Source organism: Hemitrygon akajei, chromosome 14 (genome assembly GCF_048418815.1).
Source record: "Hemitrygon akajei chromosome 14, sHemAka1.3, whole genome shotgun sequence".
NCBI classification, from domain to species: domain Eukaryota; kingdom Metazoa; phylum Chordata; class Chondrichthyes; order Myliobatiformes; family Dasyatidae; genus Hemitrygon; species Hemitrygon akajei.
The window spans coordinates 18,069,517-18,095,506 of record NC_133137.1 but is presented as its reverse complement, the minus strand read 5'-3'; the positions used below and the strand labels follow the sequence as shown (position 1 = coordinate 18,095,506).

The following is a 25,990-nucleotide window of genomic DNA, read 5'->3' as shown; positions in this document are numbered from 1 at the left end:
CAAACCTCTAGTATTTCAGATAGCCAAAGTCAAGCAGATTTTAATAGAAGTTTAAAAGAAATTAAGTGTGAATCAATAATTAGATTTAAACTAGTTAATATGAAGCATGTACTTGAGTATTTGAATCAATAATCTTAATTTTGGACATCATAATTTTATGTACTGAAGTGTGCCGAAAGCATGCACTCTCCTGTTGCCACATTATCTTCAGTGACCATCCGCTGCCTCTCTAACACATTTCCCAGCTTCCTCAGGTATTGCCTTGCTCTCTTTAAAATTTGTCATCATCAATCAACTCAAAAAAAAATAAAATCCTTAACCTTCCCCATGGTCGTAAATCCTTATCCTAATTCTAAATCCATACTCGTCATTTCCTGGAACCCTGAATTCCTGTAATTAGATATCAATTCTTGGCAGAGCTATTATCGAAGTCATTGATAACATCTAATGCGACTGTGACCAAGGGGTCAACTATACTCACTTGCCCCATCATTGAAATGTTCCACAACCAATTATCTCACCTGAAGGACTTTTTACCTTATTATTTCATGTTCTTGTTATTTATTGCTACTTAATAATATTTACTTTTGCACAGTTTATTGTTTTCTACGCTCTTCATTGATCGTTTTATAGTTACTATAGAACATAGAATGTAGAATAGTACAGCACATTACAGGCCCTTCGGCCCACAATGTTGTGCCGACCCTCAAACCCTGCCTCCCATATAACCCCCACCTTAAATTCCTCCATATACCTGTCTAGTAGTCTCTTAAATTTCTCTGGAGTATCTGCCTCCACCACTGACTCAGGCAGTGCATTCCACACACCAACCACTCTCTGAGAGAAAAACCTTCCTCTAATATCCCCCTTGAACTTCCCTCCTCTTACCTTAAAGCCATGTCCTCTTGTACTGAGCAGTGGTGCCCTGGGGAAGAGGCGCTGGCTGTCCACTCTGTCTATTCCTCTTAATATCTTGAACACTGGTGGAGATGCTGGGGATCAAATCTATTCTATAGATTTGCTGAGTATGGCCACAGGAAAATGAATCTCAGGGTTGACATGTACGAACTTCGATAATAACATTTACTTTGAATTTATATTATCGATCCTCATCCTTTCTGACCTGACCTGACCTCATCCATCCACCCCACCCCAATTATCAACCCCCAAAACTAGAATACAATTTGTGTCAGTCCTGAGAACCACTTACCATGGGTTCATTGAAAGTATTCTGACTTGTCACATCATCGTCTGGTATGGCAAAGTTGAATGCGCAAGAACAGAAGAACCTCCAACAGGACCACAGCCTTGTCTTGCGGTTTGAGACTTGTGGACCTCAGTGACCCGGAGAGCTACACTGGCTGAAGTCACAGCCATCTGGTTTGGCTCTTGGTAGGGTCACCTATGCCAAACAGGTCAAAGGGTAAAGGCCAGACTAAGAGTGGTCCACTGGTCCTCCTGATTTGGGGGTTTAGCTCAGGGCTAACAATCCTGACTGGTCAAAGAACAATTGTTACCGAAATGGCAATGAAGAATCCTTATATACAGAAAGAGATAGAGGTCCCTCATTGGTGTAACGGACAGTAATAAAGAACATAAGAAGCTGTAGAGAGTAGAGGATTCTGCATAATACATCACCATCACATCCCACCATGCATTGAAACTATCAACATAAGGCACTGCCTCAAAAAGGAGACATCTGTCACCGACAATCCCTGCCATCCGGTCCATGCCAGCTTTTCCCAGCTACCAAGGGACAGAATATATAGAAGCCTAAAGTCCCATACCACCAGATACAAGAACAGTGACTTCCTTTTAATCATTTGGTTCTTAAAACAACCTGAAAAACCCTAATCACTACCTCAGTATGGCAACGCTGACAATTTTGTATTGCAGTGGACTTTGTTCTTTAATGGCATTCTTCCTTTGCATAATTTTGTATAATATGTTTAATTTTTGTGAATGTGGTGTCCTGTGGTTTTGATCCTAATTAAGGAAATTTTTTTATTGGCACCCGTGCTGGCATGTACTTGTGCATTGGAGAATATACCCTGCCTTGACTTTGACTCTCCTCACTCCGGCGTTTAGGGCAGCAAGGAAGGTCCTCCATATCTGGCAGTGTTCAGGACTTCCTTCATCATGTCAGTAGCAACCTCTCAGTTTTCACTACTGTCAGTCATGCAAATCCCGGGTGAAGACTCAGGAATACCGTCACACTCGGGTGTAGAAGGATTGTTCATTGTTGTTTCTGTAACAATTTTATTCTACCAGTCAGGGTTGTTAGCCCTGAGCTGAACTCCTGAAGCTGGAGGAGAGGTGGATCATTCTTAGTCTGGCCTCTACCCTTTGACCTCTTTGGCATGGGTGACCCTACCAAGAGAGAAAGCATAAAGCCCTTACTCCAGCCAACATAGCTCTCCAGGTAATCAAGGCCCACAAGCCTCCAAACCCAATGATAAGGTTGTGGTCCTCTTGCAGGGTTAACTCTGGAGCCCCTCCCTAACTTTCATTTAACCAAGCACTCGATGGCACCATCTGCTCTATGCTGACCGCATCAGATTATCCTCATCACAGCCTTCCACTGTATCAAAATTGCAAGTTTTATTATCTAACTCGTTAGTGCATGGCAAAAAAAATTCCTCCAAACAAGTAAACGCTGTGGAGCTAATGGCAAAGAAATTTATTATTAAATGGTGGATACTGTACTTGCCTTTCGTACTTCAGTTCCAACAACTAATTCGAAACCGATTTTCACAAGAGGGATTCAGTACCATATGCTGTGACACTGTAGTCTTTAGCATCTGGCAGAGGACAAGTGTCTAGCTGGTTGTTGGTCTCCATCGCAAACTGTTCCACCGACGCCACTCTGTCACTCTCTGTGGCAGTTCTTGGAGGCTGAATTCACTGCCTGCAGCCCTGGTATCACATTGTTTTCTATAATGAGGCTCATACCACATGTTAAGTATCTTTACTAAAAAACCCCCCACCTATTTCTATTCTATTACCTCATTGGATTCTGCAAACTATCCGCTGAAGTGCTCAGCCAACCTTTTTCACTTCATCCCGTCCTTTGGACATCTCCATTGCACCTCGGGCTCACCCCTCTTGCTCTATCCTCTATAAGCTCAAGGCTATCCAGAATTCCACTCCCATCATCATCTCAGACCACATTAACCTACATTTACTCCTTCTTAAGCAACACATGATTTCTGAGGTTCTCTTCTTCTTTGAACCTTTCCACCATTTTCTCCCTCCTTGCTCAAATCAGATGCTTCAGAAACCTTCCCGCTTCTACCAAGGTCTTCGTCGCCTGCCATGATATCTCTAAATGGTAATTGGTTTATTATTATCGCATGTGCTGAGGTTAAAAGCTTTCTTTTCCATGCTATCCATACAGATCATTCCAAAAATAATATCGGTATTATCAAGGGGAGCAAATCATAAACACGGAGAGGTCTGCAGATGTTGGAAATCCAGAGCACCGCACACAAAATGCTGGAGGAACTCAGCAGGTCAGACAGCATCTGTGGAAATGAATAAACTGTCGACATTTTGAGCTGAGAATCTTCATCGGGACTGGGAAGGCAGGGGGAAGATGCCAGAATAAAAAGGTGGGTGAAGGGAAGAAGGCTAGCCGGAAGGTGATAGGTGAAGCCAGGTGGGTGGGAAAGGTCAAGGGCTAGAGAAGAAAGAATCTAATAGGAGAGGAGAGTGGATAATAGGATAAAGGGAAGGAGGAAGGGACGCAGGGGGAAGTAATAAGCAGGTGTGAAGAGGTAAAAGGTCAGAGTGGGGAATAGAGGAAGGGATTTCTTTACCGGAAAGAGAAATTGAAGTTCATGCCATCAGGTTAGAGGGTACCCAGATGGAATGTAAGGTGTTTCTTCTTCACCCTGAGGGTGGCCTCATCTTGGCACAAGAGGAGGCCATGGACCAGTGGCATATCTAAGGTATGGCAGATATGGCACGTGCCCTGGGTGCCACTTGAAAGGGGGGGCGCCACTGAGCAGCTTCTATTAAAGTCAGACAAGCCATCCTCGGATAGTGAAAAAAGAATTTTCTTCAGATGTATGATCTGTCTTTGATTATCATGGGTGAGAAGCACTAGGATGGCCTTATTTCAGAGCATTGTGTAAGAAAACAATGAAATGTTTCTTCACGAAGAAGAAGGAAAGTGGAACTAAAGGACGGAAGAGAGGAAAGTTGGAGGTGGAGGAAGCCAAGAAGTCGAATAAGTTCTTCATGCCCTTCTTTGAAAAGCCCGGAACAAGTAGTTCGACACGTTCCATGGAGTCGCCTGCACTTGCTACAAGTTTGTTAGAATCCGAAGGTGGATCAAGTACAAATGTGTCACAAGCCGAGGAGGAAGTCAAGTCAGATAAATCCGAGTATGATGAGATTAAGAGTGAGGCTGCCACAGAGAACGTGGACATGACAGGAGGAGAAGACAATGGTGGTGATGTTGAGTTTATTAACAAGATTTTACTTGACGAGATTGAACCTGACAACACTGAACCTAGTGAACTGGATGGTGTCAAAGAGCCCCGAACTGTCATACCAGAAGTGATTGAACAGCGTGACATTGGACTTCTGAAGTGCGACAAGGATACTGGAAAAGCAATTCTGCCTGATGTGTTGAGAACAGAAATAATAAAGCTGGGTTCGAAGTATTTCCAGAACAGTGAGGGGCTTTTCCTACCAACAAATAACCGCTCAATGAACAAAACTTGGTTCAAGAGGAAATTGGGAAATGGTCGTGGTGAGGAAGTGACTTGCTTATGGCTGGTCTATTCCCCTTCTAAAAAGTCTGCATTTTGTATCTGTTGTCTTCTCTATTCCCGGTCAGTCTATCAATCCTCATTGGAGCAGGAAAGTGGAATTCAACCAGTGGAAAGCACCTGAAAGGATTAGTGTTCATGAAAATGCCAAGAATCATCGGGAATGTTTCACACAGTGGAAAGAAATGGAAAGAAGTTTAGCTGGAGACAGAGAAGTTATGATGCGGTATTTCAGTAACAGATTGAGAAGGAAAAGCAGAAGTGGCATGATATCTTGACGAGAATCTTTCACTGCATAAAATTCCTTGTGACTTAGAACCTGGCTTTGCGAGGACACAGGGAGTCACTTCAGCTAGATGATGACTCCAATGTGGGAAATTTCCTTGGCTTACTGAAACTACTGGCCATCTTTGACCCTGTCGTAACACCTCACTCATTTGGAAAGTCATCCTGGATCCACGTCTTATCTTTCACAGGGTGTCCAGAATGAATTCATCCACATGATGGCATCCACTGTTTGCCAGACTTTACTGAGAAGCATTCGTAAAGCCAAGTACTATGGTCTCATGTTCGACTCGACTCCTGATCAGGCACACCGTGAGCAGATGTCAGAAGTAGTGAGGTATGTGGAAGTTGATTTTCAGAGGAAAACAGTCCGTGTTAGAGAGTCCTTCCTTGGTTTTATCCAGATAAGCCAGAAGGATGCTGAGAGCTTGGTTGAAGGCATCTTGAAACAGCTAGAGAAAGACGAAATGGAGCTACTAGATTGTCGGTCACAGTGCTTTGACAATGCTGCTGTGATGGCTGGACACAGAAATGGTATTCATCAAAGAATAAGTGAGAAAAACAACCTGGCAGTGTTTGTGAATTGCGACAATCACTCACTCAACTTGGTGGGTGTACATGCAGCCAAGCAGGATACAATGATGGTCAAGCAACACACACACAAAATGCTGGTGGAACACAGCAGGCCAGGCAGCATCTATAGGAAGAAGCACTGTTGACATTTCAGGCCGAGACCCTTCATCAGGACTTGATGGTCACGTTTTTTGGAACCATTGAAGCTCTCTATGTGTTCTTCTCTCGTTCAACACAGCGCTGGGAAAAACTCAAAAGCGCCGTGCCTATGGTTGTTAAGTTGGAGTCCGAAACCAGGTGGAGTGCAAGGACAGGAGCAGTGAAGCCTGTCAACAAATACCGTGAGGAGATACTTCAAGTTCTCCAGGACATGATAGACAATGAAAACGAAACCAGTGAAACAAAAAGTGACACAAGGCAGCTGTACAACCGCATGTTGAGTTACGATTTTCTGATTTTGCTAGGATATTGGAACAAAGTACTCATTAGCATTGACCGTATTCAAAAGAAGCTGCAGGATCCTAGCATGAACTTACACGATGCTGCCCTGGATTTGAAAGCCCTCTTGAGATCATTTTTATGATGAAAGAGAAGTGTTGGCCCGTGAGCCACTTGAAGAAGGAGTCGGTCTCTGCCAAGAATGGAATATATGAAGTTGAAAGATGTCAGAGATGAAAGAAACGAATGGCTGATGAGAACTTGAGAGATGCTGGGTTAACAGCTAAGGAGGAAATGGAAAGAGTCATGAAGGGACTTCACAGAGAAATGGATGAAAGGTTCGCTCGTTTGCATGACACTGACGCCAAGTTTGGGTTCCTTCTCGATGTGGAGGGACTATGTTACAGTGCCGACAGTAACGACCTAAAGGAGAAGTGCGAAAATTTGGGTGAATTGTACAGCTCTGATGTTGATGGACAGCAGCTATATGAAGAAATTTTGGATTGCAGAAAGTTGCTATCAAGGTGGGTCAACATGAAAATATCAAGACCTGAAGAGCTTCTTGAATTTATTGTTCAGTATGGAGATGAGAGCATCTTCCCCAATCTTTACACTGCTATTCAGATAATGCTAACCATCGTAGTTTCCATTGCCAGCTGTGAGAGATCATTCAGCAAGTTAAAACTAATACTTTTGTATTTGAGAGCCTCCATGGGTCAAGGCAGACTTTGTGATCTTGCTCTGCCGAGTGTAGAAAAAGAAGAAATTGAAAAAACTGACTTTGATCACATCATAGACCAATTTACATCAGTGAAAGCAAGGAAGGTGCAGTTATAATTTTCATGTAGTGCCATAATTTGTTAATTAAAAGATTAATGAGCTTGACTTGTATTTTTTGAGTTGATATTATGGTAAAGTTATCTAAAAGATGGGTGTCAGATGTTTGGACGGGGGCGCAATCTCAGTGCTTGCCATAGGCGCTATTTTCCTTAGATACACCCCTGCCATGGACTGACATTTCGGGATGGGAATAGTGATCAGAATTAAAATGTTTGGGTATTTGGAAGTCTCGCTTGTGGCAGATGGTGCAGGGGTGCTCAACCTCCAAAGAGAAGTGGTTTGGTGCCAAATAATGTCTCTGTGATGTGCCTTGGGTGGTGGTGGCATCTGTTGGTCTCGAGAGACCATGGATCTGCGCCTGGAGTTTCCAGGGTGCAGGCCTGGGCAGGGTTGTATGGGAGACCGACGGTTGCCCAAGCTGCAGGCCTTCCCCTCTCCACGCCACCGATGTTGTTCGAGGGAAGGGCACTCGGACCCATGCAGCTTGGCACCGGTGACGTCGCAGAGCAATGTGTTGTTAAGTGCCTTGCTCAAGGACACAAACACGCTGCCTCAGCTGAGGCTCGAATCAGTGACCTTCAGGTTACTAGTCTGATGCCTTGCCCACTAGGCCACGCGCCAACGCCTTGGGTAGTCTCGCAATATTAAAAGCACTAACACAACTGGTTGTTACCATCCAGTGCCCGATCCGTTTCTAATGCTGCCTTGCTGAGTTGAACCGTAAATTCAACCTTATTTGTACATATCATATCTTCTAGACCCTTGGTTTAAACCTGTTTTTTTCCACCCATTTTTAAAACATGGATCATATCTTGTGACTCTGACATCCGATTCTGTTTTCTAGTCCTCCAACATACAATTTTTCCAAATGCCTTGCTAATTTAAGAATCTAGTCTTCAATTGACCACCTAGTACATCCAATTTCAAAATGACTCCACGGAGTGATATGGTAAGAGTTTACAGCATGCTAATGGAGTTCTCAAATCAAACAAACTGCTGGCTTCCAGTGAAGAATCTGAAATAAAACAGTAATTTTAGCCTCAGGAAGCTAATAGAAAATGGCCACGACTCCTGCACCCACATTTCTTCAACCTTGTATGTTCCATTTCCTTGTGGTTCATTTCCCCTTCTACTGCTTAATAAATTAAATTCTGCACGGCTGGACTGCCTATTTCCTGATTTACCAGACTCATCTTCAGAGTTCTTGGCTGCATTTCCACAGTTGACAGTTCTGCCTTATTTGCTGTTGTTTGCAAACTTGTAGAGTTGTATTGAATCGCTGAATGCAGGTCGCGAAGGTAAATTAGAAACACTGGGATCCCAATACCACTCCCTGAGATGCTCATTATAGAAACTGTGCAATTTCCAATTCCACTGAAATCTGCAGAAGACCCATCAGGCTGCTATCTGGATTGAAGCTTCTCAGTTTTAAAAGGAGGACAAAAGATATAAAGCAAAGATAAAAATAGTTCCAGAGATCAAAAGGCAGGGTTGGTAAAAAATCGTGAAGGGAGTGACGATTCACCTTCAGCTGTAATCCAGATGCAGGAGTTATTATGCTAAAAATTTCATTGCATGTGCAAACGTGTGCTAAAATGTTTGACCCAGTGGTGTTTGGATAACAACTTTGTGCATGTGCTTCATTCTGGGTTTTTTCCAGCTTAAGCAACATCAATGGCAGTCTTTTACATGTTGGTGCTCAGTAAACACCAGTAACTTTAGCAAGCGTGTGTTCCTAATGAAGCTGATGTGCTGTAGTAAAAAGCGTATCATGGCCTTATAAAGTGGAGCTGATCACTGTAACCAGTGCTGGAAGTCAATTGGGGTGAATTGTTTACAGGAATGGTGGATTGACACAAGATCTCAGTCGCCTTAAGAAAGGGATGGACAAATGGGGAGAGTTCTAGAAATCCCTTCCAGTCAGAACTTATGAGGAAATAGAAATGTTCGGAGAGATGGTTGCATAGAGAGGTGCACTTAGGATGGGGTCCCAGGGTAGTAAAGGAATGTAATGATCATACAGGAGTGGTCAAGGTCAGTGCAAACAACAATTCCCACCTCAGTAACTGCGAACCTGCACATCCAATCCCCCATATAGAACATCACCATGAATCAGTTAAAAACAATTTAATTATTATTTATCAATTGCAGAATGGGCCCTTCCGCCCCTTTGAGCCACACCGCTCAGGAATCCAACAACTTAATCTGAGACTAATCATGGGACCAATTAACCTAACAACCAGTACGTCTGGATGTGGAAGGAAACTGGAGCACTCAGTGGACACCCACAGGGTCATGGGGAGAATGTACAAACTCCTTACAGGCAGCGTTGGGAATTGAACCCGGGTCGTTGGTACTGTAAAGCACTGTGCCAAATGCTAATTTGTAGCAGCTAACATCCCTACTTGATATTATGCGTCTCCAGACTCATGTCACAGAACTGAAACAACCCCTCTCTTGCATTCTTTGAATTATTTACCCGTCACATTAGGGGCAACGTACTGCAGTCATGTGGGAGGAAACCAGAGGCATCTGGAGGAGACACAAGTGAACAGGCAGCCCCACACAGGTTGGGATTGAACCGGAGAGATGCCACAGGGCAGCCAACAGGGGAACTACTGCCTCAGCCAGGAGGGGTGCTTGGACCTCTGGATGGTGGAAATGAGCAGGAGCTACATCTTCTGAATTGGTATTTGGGAAGGTCCCTAGAGAAGGGGGAGTGGGTACATGTGTAGATTAAAGAGCATATCAAGAAAATACAGAGGCAATGGCTCCTTTATGTTGGAAATGGAGAGGAGGGAAGTCCAATCACAAACAAGAGAGAATTTGCAGATGCTGGAAATCCAAGTGAGACACACAAAATGCTGGAGGAACTCAGCAGGCCAGGCAGCATCTGTGGAAAAGAGTACAGTCGATGTTCAGGCCAAGATCCTTCATCAGCTTGAATCATACTGGAGGCAGTAGAAATTGTAGAGGAGAGTCCATTGAAGGTAGAGTCATACAAATCTGAAACTCCCTTTTGCTCAACTAGTTCATAGCGTCCTCTCTGCTGGTTCAAGGTGCCCATAATCCTCAAAGACATTCCCCTCCATGTACCTATCCAAATACTGTTCAATTGTACCTATCTCTGGCAGCTCATTCCAGCACTCATTAGCCTTGGTGTAAAGAAGTTATCTCTCGGGCCTCTTTTAAATCTTTCTCCTCTTATTTCATACCCGTTTCCTCTAGTTTTGGATTCCACAACTCTGGGGAGAATACCATCACTGTCCACCATATCCTTTCTCATAATTTTATAAACTTCTACAAGATCAGCTCTCATTCTCCAATGCTCCAAGGAATAAGGATCCATTGTGACCAACCTCTCCCTACAACTCCCCTCTCTAGGTTGACAAATCCTTCCTATAAAAGGGTGGCCAGAACTATACACAGTACTTCAAATGCAATCTCATCAATGATTAAAACAACTGCAACATAATCAGAATCAGGTTTAGTATCACCGATATCAGTCATGGAATTTGTTAACTTAGCAGCAGCAGAACAATTCAATACATGATAATATACAGTGACTGAGCCTCTGTAGCCGGCAAATCCATCCCATGGGTCTCCCAAATGCTTGTATGTACAGGCTGATCATAAGTAAGCTGGGGAGGGCTTCATGCATTTCTAAATAGTCGGCATTTCGGTCTGAGACCTTTCATCAGGTCTCATTACCTTCTGAAGAAGAGTCTCGCCCGAAACTTCGACTCTTTACTTTTTTCCATAGATGCTGTCTGGCCTGCAGAGCTCCTCCAGCTTTTTGTGTGTCTTGCTTTGAATTTTCTAGCATCTGCAGATTTTCTTGTTTGTCATGCATCTCTAAATTTCCTCCTTAATGGTACAACCACTATTTGGTGGCCTATAAATAACTTACACCAAATTGATTCTAATTCTACACCATAGTTTGCTGAGTGAATATTATTTTTCTCTATCCCTTGTTAATAGCAATACCCCAAACGCTTTCAAGGTTCATCATTTGGTAGTGAAACGGGTGGTTGGAGCATTCAAGTCTTCTCAACATTAAATGTACAGATAGTTCCAGTGCAAACTGAAATTTAGCCTTAGCATGTGTGAAAATATTTCAGTCACCAAAGCATGAAAGATCTGCATAGTATGCATTGACACAAAGATTCATAAAAAGTCCACAGCAGTTTGGTATTGGATGCTAATTCTTGTTAGGAGCCAGTCTGTAATATGGGATTGAACTACTAGAGCAGGGGCAATAACACAATCTTGCTCTTCCCAAAAATGCTACCTGCCTGAATGTCAAACTGAAGCATGAACCATTTCTCTCTCTTTATATGCTGTCTGACCTGCTGAGAATTACAATATTTTCTATTTTTATCCAGATTAAATGACCAATGAGTCCATCATCTGGCCATTAAGATAAATGATTAGGACCTTAATAAATATTGGAAGTTGGCCAAATTTGATCAACAATTGCTTTGGGACATTAAAGCAGATGGAGTCAAAAACCTATGTCAAATTAATGAAGGTCACATTAAGAGCTCCTGCATTTGGTCTAAACCCTTGTACAATTGACATACAGTTAAGAAAAGAAACTGTGCAGCTATAGGTGCATCAATGTTCACTGAAGATGATATTGATCTTATTTCTAAATCTGCTCACCCTTCTTGATTCACCTGCTCCAAACAACCGTCTTCCTTTTAATGTCCTTTACTTTTCTTTAAAGCTCAAAAGTACTTATTGTTAAACTACCTATGTCACCATATACTAATTTACTAGCCAGCATTCACAGTAGAACAAAGAGATACAGTATAGAATTAATGAAAAACACTGACAGAAAACCAATGTGCAAAAGAAGACAAACAGCAAATACACACATAAATAAATAAATAGATAGATAAACGAATAAATAAGCAACACTAAGAATATAAGTCATAGAGTCCTTGAAAGTAAGCCCATAGTTTGTGGAATCAGTTCAGCGTCGAGGGATGATATCCATGCTGGTTCTTGTGTCTGAACTTTCACATTTTTTCTAATGCCAGCAGTATTATTGGGTTGGAAAATGTTATGTTTACAGTTTTAGCGTTTGTAGCAATGTTTACTGTCATGTTCCTTGTTTATCCCTGTTTTGCCATCCTTCTCACTACAGGCAATGCAAAGATCATTGTTTTCACCTTTGTATCACCTAGAATTGTTAATATAGCAGAAAAACCAATAATCATACTACACAATTTATTTTCTGCTGTAAGAACATTAATCAGAGCTCCTGCTGAAATTAACTGAAAATGTCAACATCTTTTGATTCTGAATGTTAATTCTGCAGCTTCAGATTTGTCAACTTTAATTAAAGTGCCAGCTGTTGCAAGAGTACAGAGTCTGCTTCATAAGCAAAGATTGGCACAAGCTGCAAATCACGTCCCAGATGAGGAAGAGTGCTTCTCTATGACGATCCAAAAGATAAGATATGGGAACATCCAGGTTGGCTTATAACAAAAACCAAATAGAAAGCAGTATTGCAGTAATAATTTATTGCAGTAGACATTTAAATATGTCAAAAATCCATAGCTCTATAAAAGTCAATTGAAACAACTAAAGAAACAAAGTCATCAGAAATAAACTTACTTATACACAATTAAATTACAGAAATTAATTAACATGAGGATTAGAGAAAATTAATCCATTTATTGCTTCAGTCCTGATTGGTGTTCCCACTCAGCAATAAGGTTGCCCTACGCTGAGGGGCTGGTTAGAAAGTTATCCAGCCCTTCAGTTCAACATTCTGCCCTGGACTTTGTCAAATTCAGTGGTGGGGTGCGAAAGTGGATGGACTAGTGCCTGAGCATCACCACATTTGAGACTTTTGTTTTACAATGGACAGGTGAGGAAGTCAAGAGCCACACCAACTTGTGCATTATTGTCACACCGTAGATCTCCACGGAACCGTTGGTTACCCATTATTGCAATTGTTAGGCCAACTGTTTACTCTAAATCTATAGTTGATAAAGGAATTTTGATAACCAAAGATATCAATGGATAATAGGTATATAGGGTCAGGAATTTAACCCGAGTATGGCGATGCATTTTGGGAGTTTTAATTAAGTAGGAAGATACCCCCTGGGGTGGTGTCCTAAGGAATATTTTGGAAGGGAGGGATTCAAGTATCTCTGAGAGAAGCAACATACGCTGCTGAGGGCAGCAAACAGGACACTTGCCTTCATGAGCTAGGATGTAAAATACAAGAGCACCATGATAATACATAAGGCATAGGTTAGTCCACAGAGGTGTATAGTTTTGATGAGCCCATCACAGGATGCACAGGAGAGAGTGCAAAGGAGTTTTACTGGAATGTTGCTTTGGATGGAGCATTTTCATTATGAAGAGGGCCTGGGTTAGTAGAGTTTGTTGATAAGGAGAAAGCTGAAGGGTAAACTGAGCCACACAAAATTAGGAGGGGCACAGATAAGGTAGAGTATAAAATACTTTTCCTTGTAGCAGAGCTGAATAAAACCAGAAAGTGTATGTTTAATGTAAGAGGAAGGAAATTGGCAGATTTGAGGAATAATTTTTTGACCTGGAGGCTGAGATCTGAAATGTACTGTCGCACAGGAGATGGAAGCAGATAATCTCATAACATCTTAAGCTTCTAGATCAGGGATGGCCAACCTGTGGTGTATGATTAGAAGTGGCACAACGAACAGTGGGAAAATGAGTTCTTATTTATAGCGGGTCCGTCAGGAAAACCGCTGTGCATTGTTTGTGAAAACACTTTCTCACATAATAGAAGTCATGATCTTAATAGACACTATAAAGCACAACATCAGACTGAAATAGAAGGAAAACTGAAGCTAGTGCTTGGGTCTGAGTTGCGGAAAGAATATGTGATTAAGAAAAAGGAAGCAGTCAAAAGAAGACAAAATATATTTTTTAAAAGTCTCATTAAGGTAAGTAATGTTTATCTTGTTTTTATATTAAATCAATACATCATGTAAAATGCTAAAGATGTCTATATTAACATAGTTTTACGAGAATTGAATGGGGGTACAAGAGTTGTATGGCACATCTGAACTCATGCGTGAAAAAAATGATGCATGGAATGGAAAAGGTTGGCCACCCCTGTTCTCGATAGTACACAACTCACCAAGACATAGAAGGCTGCAGCTCAAGTAATGGGATTAGTCTAGAATGCAGTCCACAGACTCCACAGTTAATGGTAGGGGTCCATGGCATAAAAATGGTTGGGAACTCCAGGTCTAGATTCTTACTGGTTGGGGTGATGGGGTGAAGGGTATGGTTTTGTGCTGTATCACTCTATGCCTAATGTTCATAAATGGCAGAGCAAGTGAGGGGCTAAATGGGCTACCTGCGTTCCCACTGCACAGGATTATAAAACAATGACAAAAGTAACAGAGAGAAAGCAATATCTTCATTGCTGCAGCATGGACAAATAAGCCTATGAAATGTAAATAGACTGGAGCATTTCATCATCAAAAGTTATTATTGTGTAAAACCATTAATCAATTTAATTGACCCATGGATGTACTTAAATTCATGTGTTCAAAAATAGGTAAATAAAATAAATTTTATGTGCTCTTGATATATTTCCAGCCAATCCCATCAAAACACTTTGTCACTGTGAGTATATTGTGTGCAACATAGCGCACTGATGATCTTGTGCATGCCATTGATCAAAGTGATAGCATTTTTACTGTGACAATTTTTGGTGTAATAAGTTACCAACTTATCTTCCAAGCAACTGATTTAAATAGGATCGTGTAATGTAGAAAGCACCTAACAACTGACAAAACAGTTGATTACGTCTATAACTTTTTCATTTTTATATTAGTAATCCTGCACATTCTCTTTCTTGTACCTGATTCACCCCGATTTCCTTAAGGGGGAATCTTGCCTGACAAATCTTTTGGAATTCTATAACAGGCAGGATAGACAAAGGAGAGTCAGTCGTGTTGTTTTCTGGGATTTTCCGATAACTTTTGACAAGGTGCCTCACATGAGATTGCTAAACAAATTAAGAGCACATGGTATCACAGGAAAGATACTAGAATGGATCACCAGCAGGAAGCAAAGAGGGAATAATGGGAGCCTTTTCTGGTTGGCTGCTGGTGACTAGTAGTGATCCACAGGGCTTCTCTTCATATTATATGTAAATGATTTGAATGACGGAATTAATGGCTTTGTGGCTAAGCTGCAGACAATACGATGGAGGGGCAGATTGTGTTGAGAAAGAGGGAGTGTGCAGAAGGACTTAGATTGAGAGAATTGGCAAAGAAATGGTCGATGGAATATAGTGTAGGGAAGTGTATAGTCATGCACTTAGGCAGAAGGAATAAGGATGTAGACTATTTTCTAAAAAAGGAGAAAATTCAAAAATCAGAGGTGCAAAGAGACTTTGGAGTCCTTGTGCAGGATTCCCTAAAGGTTAACTTGCAAGTTGAGTCTTGCTGTATTAGTCATTACAGGATATCCACATTTCCAGAAAAAGGAAATGTGAATATGTTTCAATGCCAAGTTTGACTTATGGAACAGCATGATTTACGGTGCATATCAATGAATTATTACTGGAAATTTTGGGTCATTATCTGTTACTAAAAAACTGCAAAAGAAATGCATCATTTTGATGGAATTTTGGGAATATAAGGCAACTTCCCCTAACAGGAGACCATTAATTGCACTGTCTGCATCTGACCTGCATTTAATAATTGAATTATCACAGAAGAAGAGCATGACAGCATTGAAAAAGGGGCATTTTACAACATGGTTCCTGCTCATTAAAAGAACCCAGTCATTATCAAATTTTAATAGTGACAAAAACAGTTGGGGAACAATTGAATTCAAGAACACTTTACTGATTAATATTCCCAGTTTTCATTATAAAACAGAGAAAGGCACGATTTAAACCACAATTCCCAGTATAAAAATAAAGCACATAATTTTGTTCAAATTTGAAAATCAAACGCAAATACATGAAGATAATTCAGATGAATGTACCATATTTTTACCTTGTCCAATCCACATATTATTTACAGCGATGCAATAAATTTTCTGAATGTGAACGCCCACATCTAAAACAGATGGTATACCTTTTATCAGAGGACGTCACTTGCATGTTATTTTAAAGAATGCAGAAGTGCACCTCGTAAGTATCCATGCTACAAACATTATGATCACCAGCTCATCTGACTTAATTCCTATCACAATGGTTCAAACCAACACCAGTCACCCACAGTTTATATGAAAGTAATCTCCATCACAGACTAAGATTTCCAATGTTTCCAATCTAGTTTGCAGATCTGCACCAAACAGAGACATCAGGTACTTGCAGTCAAATCTACGCTGCAAATAAATGATGAGCTTTTCAACTCTTAAATATGGATTACATTATTCCCTTTGCACTGACTTATTTGAGAGCACACACAGGGCAAACCTGCAGTTACAGTGTTGAAAACGGCAGTAAGGGAGTTGAATCTCATCGGATAAATATTGTCTATGAGATGTTTTAGGGCTTGCAGCAATTCTTCAAAAGAAATTTCAGAAACACCCTTCCTCTTACTGCAGTAATATTGACTGAATAATATGTTTCCCACTCACACTAGTTTATAGTAACTGTCGAGTTGTGCAAATAAAACAAAGTGTGATCAGGTAATGAAATGATGGACACAAAGGTGAGTATAAACTTACAAATCTCTGACTTATAGATGCTACAGAAAATCATTCAGTCAGGATCTATTGCAAGGCCAAAAATATGGACCAAAATATATAGTTAGAAAAACATTCTTTATCTAGCAACTGCCAAGTGAAGGGATATAGTCATACTTTGGATAAGATCCTTTTCAGACCCATCTTCTCTCCACTGGTCATTTGCAGCTTAGTTATAATTCAATTTCTACATTATTTCCTTTAATCCGGGAACTGATTTATAATTGAAAATATATGAAAAATTTGAGGGATATAACTCATCTTCAGGATATTATTGACTACTGAGACTACTGGTAGTGATACAGGATTTCTAAACTGCACTATCACTGTGCAGCGACACACACTTGATGTTAAAACTGTCCTTACATGATTAACAATTGTATTTAAAAATATTATTTTCTCCTCTTCCAAAGTGTATTGGAAAGTAAACTTGCACAGATTACCCTTGATGTTGACTTAAAAACCATTTGTAAAAAAATCAAATTGTGATAACTTCTAGTACTAAACACTGTTGTTTGAATTATTAAACTGTACAAAGGTCAGGACTATGTGACTGACTCAGGAAGCACAACTTGGGGCTTATTTGATTGGTTGTTATTCCCTTCTGCACCTAGTGGAACATTGGGTGGCTACCTCAATGTTTCTTTTGCGTTTTTGTGTGTATTTTTGAGGCCGAGTGGCGAGCTCGACTCTCAACCCAACACGGATGGAAAGCATGCAAGGAACCAGCCAGATTCGAACCTGTGGCCACTCGTCTTGAAGTCCAGTGTGGATGCCACCACACCACTGGCTGACCATATTTGATTGGTACGACACAATATTTCACTACCAAATTTATATCTTGATACCTCAGAGATTAGAAAAACAAATAAAATTTGTGTGGTAAGCTGGATGGACAAGTTTAGGATCAACCAGCCACACAAGCCATATTAAAGTCATAAATCAGGAGTAAACTATCATGTATTTCACTTGATCAACAATTATACAGAAAAATTATAAATATTTCTTTAAAAACTATCCTCATCCCTCTATAAATATTCATTAATTACAAACACCTCCTTCTCTGGTTGTGATGTATCGAAGCAGCAAATCTAAAGAACTGCACTCAAATATCAATCTGACCAATGTCACTTAAAGCAGTTCACTGACAAGTTCTTGATAAGTTTTCCTCTCAGAGTTCCTGGAATGATGTTTCTCCACATACTCCTTGGCTTTAGTCACGATGCTCCTCTTCAAACCACTATCACTCATCAGTCTTTTTGATAATTCAACAAATTCCTGAGGAAAAGAATGTTACAACTTCATTGTACGTAGCTTCTAAAGAAAGTATTCTAAAGATAATTAGATAACAGGTGTAAATTAACAAATTATTGTTCCATACTTTCAAATATTTTAATATTCATCCGGTTTTCTACATTTTACTAATCTTAAACTGACTGTATTCTCCTGTTGTGAACTATATATTTCATGATCCTTAGCCCCATTATTAAAAAAATTAAATTTTTCTTTCTTTCCAGTCATCCCATCACTGAAACATGACAAAAGGTGAAGACTGCACAAAAAAAGATCAGCTTGATATAGAATCTATAACTCTTACACACATAAATGCTAAGGCAACCATGGAAAATAGGTAAGTCAATTCACTTAGTACTTTGCGAATTAAGAAATAATCTACCACTGAATGGAAAGGTGAGGAAATAATGTTCCATACTAAAGTAATTTCTGTACTGAGATTTCCCTTTTAACAATTGCTGCTGTTACTGCCATTGACTCACTTGCAAGCAATTCAATGGGGTTCGACGTGTTGTGCACTCAGAGATGCTCTTCCGCACATTGCTTTTGTAATCAAGTCAAGTCACTTTTTATTGTCATTTCGACCATAACTGCTGGTACAGTACATAGTAAAAATGATACAACATTTTTCAGGACCATGGTGTTACATGACACAGTACAAAAACTAGACTGAACTATGTAAAAAAAACACAGAAAAAAAATACACTAGACTACAGACCTACCCAGGACTGCATAAAGTACACAAAACAGTGCAGGCATTACAATAAATAATAAACAAGACAATAGGGCAGTAAGGTGTCAGTCCAGGCTCTGGGTATTGAGGAGTCTGATAGCTTAGGGGAAGAAACTGTTACGTAGTCTGGTCGTGAGAGCTCGAATGCTTCGGTGCCTTTTCCCAGATGGCAGGAGGGAGAAGAGTTTGTATGAGGGGTGCGTGGGGTCCTTCATAATGCGTGTTTATTTGAGTTACTGTCACCTTCCTTTCAGCTTGAACCAGTCTGGCCATTCTTCTCTGATCTTTCTCATTAGCAAGGCATTTTTGCTCACTGGATTTTTTTTTAAACCATTCTCTGTAAAATCTAGAGCCTGCTGTGTGTGCAAATCACAAGAGATCACACATTTCTGAGATACTCAAAGCACCCTGTCTGCCACCAACAATCATTCCAGTCAATGGTTCCAATTTAATGTCAGAAAATGTATACACTATGCATCCTGAAATCCTTACTGTTCGCAGACGTCCATGAAACTGAGAGAAAAAAACCCCAAAGAATGAATGACAGAAAAAAGTTAGGACCCCAAAGCTCCCCTCCCACCCTCCCAAAGTCACTTCGATCACATTTCTTCCCCATTCTGATGTTTGGTCTGAGCAACAATGGAACCTCTTGAACATGTCTGCATGCTCATATACACTGCTTTGCTGCCACGATTGACTGATTAGGTATTTGCATTATCGAGCACGTGTACCTAATAAAGTGGCCACTATATATATATTCAGCACTGTTACCTCTTTGCAGTATTCTCTTGTTTAATACATCATTCTTGTCATGCCCAAATGTTTTTCAATAACACTAATATAGGACTTTCATGTAATAGTTTAAATTTGAAAAAAAAACGCACTTCTTGAAATAACAGTAACACTTCAATGACTACAAGAAAAAGAAACTTGTTATCAATAAAATACACACGACATGACTGCTCTAATCAAATGTAATGGAATTCGAGAGTGTTGTCAGAGATAAATGTTATTGAAAACAGACAGTATTCATTCATACAATTCCTTACACTAGTTAACAAAAGAACAGGTAATTATTAAATACATCCTTACTTTCTACAGTTACCCTGGATTTTTGTTTTTCTATTTTATTATTCAGAATGAGATTTAAAGTGGCTTTTCTATTTCCGTGGTTTTATGACAAAAAAATCTTTAACAAACATCAGCAATGTTGTATTAATACTCAACATAGAATCATTAACAAAAATTCAACCTGAATTTTCAACAAAAAGTCAACAGAAGTTGGCTTTTGATATATCAAAAGGGACTTCTAAATATTTGAAGAACCTTTTCTTGTTTTCCATGGAAGTGGGTAATATAATAGAGGCAGGTAGTGGTGATGATGGAAAGGATACAGAATTACAAACTCAACTTGGACTTAAGATAATCACAGAAGGATGTTTGGCAGCTGTGGCAGGACTTGAATGCCATCTACAACTACAACTACAAAGCAACACCAAGTAACATAAATGACAACAAGGTTTCTCTTCCAAATGTATTCAATGCCTCTTATGTTTGATTTGATCAACAGAACATAGAGGCACCTTTACAAACCCCCACAGCTCCCCGACGACCCTGTGATTTCTGTCTCTGGGGATGATGTGAGGACATCCTTCTGGAGGGTAAACCCATGGAAACTACCTGGCCCAGATGGTCTACCTGGACAAGTACTTAAAGATCTGTGCTAATCAAACTGGTTGGAGTTTTTACTGACATGTTCAACCTGTTGTCATGACAGTCTGAGGTACGTATCTGCTTCAAGCAGGCTTCAATCATACTGGCGCCCAGGCTTTGGAACATCTCGAAATTGAAGTTACCTACATCAGGATACTCTTGACTGACTACAGTTCAGCATTCAACACCATTATTCTATTGAAACCAAGAACTAAGCTCCAAGAACTTGGCACTGATACCTCCCTGTGCAATTGGATACTTGATTTCCTCAGTGAAGACTCAGTTAGCACAGATTGGCAACAAGATCTTCTTCACAATCACCATCAGCACATGTGCACTTCAGGGCAGTGTGCGCTACTTGCTTCATACCCATTACTGTGTGGCTAAGTACCGCCCAAATGCCATATTTATGTTTGCTGATGGCACCACTATGTTGGCCAAATCACAGGTGGTGTCGAATCAGCATATAGGAGGGAGATTGAAAACCTAATTGAAAGTGCCACAACAACCACCTCTCACTCAATAACAACAATACCAAAGAGGTGATTATTAACTACAGGAGAAAGAGGCTAGAGGTCCTTGAGTCAGTCCTCATTAGGACGTTGGAGGTGGAGAGGGTCGGTAACTTTAAAATCCTTAGCATTGCCATATTAGAGATCTGTCCTGTGACCAGCAGATAAGTGCTGTCACTAAGATAGTTTCTCTGCTAGCTTACTTTGCATAGATTCGGTATGTCACCTACAACCTTGATAAATGTCTACGATGCACAGTAGAGAATATCCTGACTGGTTGCATCATGGCCTAGTATGTAAACACCAATGCCCAGGAACAGAAAAATCTACAAAAAGTGGAGGATACAGCCCAGTCCTCCCCACCACCTAACATATTTACAAGGAGCACCGCCACAAGTTAGTAGCATCTATCATCAAAGACCCCCCACCATCATCCAGACCACGCTCTCTTATTGCTACCAGCATTGGGCAGGAAGTACAGGTCCCACACCAGCAGGTTCACAAAGTTATTATCTTTCAACCACCACGCTCACTTTCAAGGACTCTACAACTCATCTTCTCAGTATTATGTTAAAGTTTTTAAAAATAATTTGCACATACAAAGGAAATAAATAATACTGATAACATTCATATTAGGTCTTCGTTTGCACATTGGATGACTGTCAGTCATTGTTTATATATATTTTTTCATAAATTCTATTGTTTTTTATTTTCTTGTGAATGTCTGCAAGAAAATGAACCTGAGTGTAGTATATGGTGGCGTATACGTACTTTGGTTTTAACTAAATTTTAAAATATTCAGTAACCTTTCCAAACATAATCTACAAGGCCTTGTTAGTTCATTAAATTCTTAATTATGGTTTAAAACACTTTAGATCTTCTGAGTGCTTTTTGCATTTTAACATTTTTTGTTCAAGAGTTTGAATGGTTATGAATGTTAGTGAAAGATTCAGGGCGATTTTAAGACTGATTACTCTGGTCAAGTCAGAAATATAGCTCTTAAAAGACAGAAAATATTTAAGTATTAGGGGAAAGTCACAATAATAACTGCAGACCCATATTCAGAACCAAGTCTGATTACTAATTTGTGATTGTTATAAGATATTGCTAAGATTATTTTCTACAGTCACTAGATGGCATAGTTATATAATTTTTTTATTCTGTCCTTGATACAAGAATAGATGTTAAAGATGCTGTATTTTGCAGCTTGGGCTGAGTTCATAATCTTTAAGTGCATTTCTTCCAGTTATGTGAATCTTGAAAGAGTTGTTCAACTTCAGTAGAAATTAATGTGTTTACTGAAAGCATCGATTAATATTAAGGGGTTTAATATTACAATTACATACAGTTATAAAAATATGCAGCTGCAAAATAAAAATACTATTTTCGACTCTAGATCTAACTTAGGGAGGGGGTTATATTAGTCAAAGTAAGTAGTGCTTTATAAGGAGTAATAATCTGTAAGCAATTGAAGAAAATGGAGACAATATGTATCTGGGAATGATGGCTCTGCAAATCTGAATGCTTTACTGCTTTGGATTGATTGTGAAAAATTGCCATAGAATTTCACAACACTGAAGGGGGCCACTAGGTTCAGCGTATTGGTCAGCACATCTTTTCCCAGAATAAGATTAAATTGAAACCTCATTTTCCTGCTCCTTCTTCATACTTCATCTTCTATTAACTTAAACAGTTGTCCTCTTTTTCCACAAAGATAAAATGGCTTCAAGATTTACTTTTCTGGGAAAACATTCCATAACTTTACTCAAAGATATTAACCTTACCAACGATGACAGAACTTAAAATTTTAAACCAAAAGATATTTTGCTAATAACATCTTAAACAATCTTTGAAAACATTAATGAGCACAATGGAGTAATTAGTGTTGGCAAAAGAACTTGAGATTTACTACAGTGTTCAACAAAATCACAATGTCTCACGTGAGTTTAATTTGCTTTGGCATCAAATTTGCATTATTCTGATTCTCTTAATGTTTAAAAATCTGTCAGTCTCAGCTTTGAATAAAACTGTGCTTGTACCTTGTTGAGGTAGAGGATTCTGCTTAAAGGTATTTTGTCTTAAACCATGATATAGGAGTAGAATTTGTCAATTTGGCCCATCGAGTCTGTTCCATCATGGATGATTTATTATCCCTCTCAATCCCATTCTTCTGTCTTCTCCCTGTAACCTTCAACACCCAGATTAATCAAGAACATGTTATCTACTGCTTTAGATATATACAGTGACTTGGCCTCCACAGCTGCCTGCAGGAATGAATTTCACAGATTCCCCCACCCTCTGGTTAAAGAAATTCTTCGTTACCTCTGTTCTAAATGGACATCCCTCAGAATAGAGGCTGTGTCCTCTGGTCCTAGACTCCTCTACTGTTAGAAATATCCTTTCCACATCCACTCTATCTTGGCCTTTCAAAATTCAACAGGTTTAAATGAGATTGCTTCTCATTCTTCTAAACTTTAGTGAGTATAGGCCCAGAGCCATCAAATACTCCTCATATGTTAGCCCCGGAATCCTTTTTGTGAACCTCCTCTGGACCCTCTCTAATGTCAGCACATCCCTACTTAGATAAGAGGCCCATAACTGTTCACAATACTCCAAGTGTGGTCCGACCAATGCCTTATAAAGCCTCAGTATTACATCGTGCTTCTATATTCTGGTCCTCTCAAAATTAGTGCTAACATTACATTAGCCTTCTTTACCACCGACCCAACCTGCGTTAACCTTTAGAGAATATGGCACAAGGACTCCCAAGTCCCTTTACACCTCTAATTTTTGAATTTTCTCCTCGTTTAGCCTTTATTCCTTCTACTAAAGTGCATGATCGTACCACTTCCCTACACTATATTCCATCTGCCATTCTCCAATTTTTTCTAAGTTCTTCTTCAGACTCCCTGCTTCCTTAGCATCACCTCCTCTTCTACCTATCTTCATATCATCTGCAAACATGGCCACAAAGCCATCAATTCTATCACCCAAATCATTGACATTTAACATGAAAAGAATTAGTCTCAACAACGATCCCTGCAGAACACCACTAGTCACCAGCAGCCAACCGGAAAAGACCCCCTTTTATTCTCACTCTTTGCCTCCTGTCAGTCTGCCAATCTTCTATCCATGATAGTATCTTTCTTGTAATACCATGGACTCTTATCTAGTTAAGCAGTCTCATGTGCGCTACCTTGTCAAAGGCCTTCTGAAAGTCCAAGTAAACAATATCCACTGACTGGTTTTTTCTCTATCCTGACTGTTATTTTCTCAAAGAATTCCATCAATGTAAATAACTAATTCCTGATCCTGAAACTACACTGGATAATTTTAGATGCACCAACTAAAAGAAGCAGTATCCTCTTCACCTGCTTTGTCAATCCTTCGCATAAGCCTTTAGATGTCAACACAAGCACTGGAATGAGGTCAAAGCCTCTATACAACTTCACCTGATCAATGCAGCAATAAACAATCTTCTGAAAGAGCTCAGCAGATCAAACAGCATCTGTGGGGGGCTGGAGTGTGGGGAGGAATCTTTGAGGGTGACATTTCCTTCTCCTCCCCCACAGATGCTGCTCAACCCACTGAATTCCTCCAGCAGGTTGTTTTTAGCTTCATATTCCAACATCCACAGTTTCATTTTTTTTGATTAGTAACACAATTTGCCTCAGTGTACATAGATCTATATCATATGATACACATATACGTTAGCGTATAATAAACACACGGTAATTGTTTGCTCTTATTATCAACCCCAAACTCTACACTTAAAGATCACAAAAAAAAGAATTGGGAACTACTATTGGCATTGTTATGTACAGTATCTGGATGGATTGGAAACACAATGAGGTCGCTATCAATGACTCTTTTAAGAGCTTAAGGCCCTATGTGATCAAGGTAGGACTTCAGGGTGGAAGGGCTACTCTCTACATTTGATCATCTTGGTAAGTACCGGTAGTTGCAGCATTCACTAGGAACAGCCAGTGCAGATCAATAAGGAGCCAATTACTACCTATAAATGCTACTTGCCTGGGAGGGTCCATGCCATTCTCAGCCTAACACTACCTACAGTGGGTGTAAGTAAGCTGTTGTGTTAGTTTAGGCCTGCTACATCAATAGAAAGAGCAGTAACAGTCGCTGCTGGAAAATGCTGTTCTGAAGACCTAATGAGATATTTTATCAGGGAAATTTTCTTAGGACTGCAGCTAAAAAGAGTAAGAGATTGGTAGATACGATCCTCGTTAGGGTCTCTTTCTGTCCATAGGAGGAATAGGAGCACAACATGGTGCCAGACCGAAAAGCATGAAATGTTGCAGGAAGCAGAGACAGGAAGATGAAATGGAGTCCTGTCCCTCCTATATCATGCGCTTCAAAGTGGCTGATCCTATACATTCTTGCAGCTGAACCATCTTAAAAATTGATTAGACAGTACACAACACAACTCCAGTGATAGTATGTGGAACCCACATACTCTGTCCAATGAAAATTGGTTCTAATAAGCACTTCAGTGTTGAAATCTGTGTTAACGCATCCAGGAGAATTGAAATTGTCATCATCAGCTTTTAGAGTCAAAAGGGCACACTAAAACCAGCCTTTGGAACGAGTATGTCTGGTTAATGACCGATTTAGTGTCTGGTCTGTCTCGATGCAGAATTCCAGGGCATTTCACTATATGTTGTGTTCCTGTTTCTCCTGCATGCAAAAACAGACCAGAACTCGGATTGTTCTCTCCAACAAAAATGCATTTACTCTTTTCAGGTGAAGTCTCGAATCCATCAGATTCCTATCTGGTGATGGAAACAAACAGATAATTTTAAAATTAAACTAAATAACTATATCTGGCTACAGTATAGAATATGTATTAAAATATGATTTGGATCTCTGGCTTGCAAATACTTGTATTTCAGAATGGGAACACAATTGATTGTACTGCCAACAGAAGATTTAAAATTGGAATTGACATAGAATGTATAGGATCAATATGGGCCAAAGGGCCTGTATTGTGCTGTAGGTTTTCTATGTTTCTATATCATTTTTTGCCAAGGGATAATGGGTATATTTGGCTTTTAGTCAGTTTGTAAAATTCTCTTCATTCCTTTTACTAC

At 39.9% G+C, this 25,990-nt stretch overlaps 1 protein-coding gene across 1 annotated transcript in view; it reads right to left on the bottom strand.

The window, feature by feature from the left end:
* Positions 1–12,438: 12,438 nt before the first annotated feature.
* Positions 12,439–25,990, bottom strand: part of glt1d1 (glycosyltransferase 1 domain containing 1) — a 71,632-nt gene continuing 58,080 nt past the window's right edge. Inside the window, exon 12 of the mRNA XM_073065532.1 lies at positions 12,439–17,909. Within this exon, the coding sequence (XP_072921633.1) occupies positions 17,763–17,909 (147 nt within the window). The 3' untranslated portion in view covers positions 12,439–17,762. The remainder of the gene's footprint in view (positions 17,910–25,990) is intronic.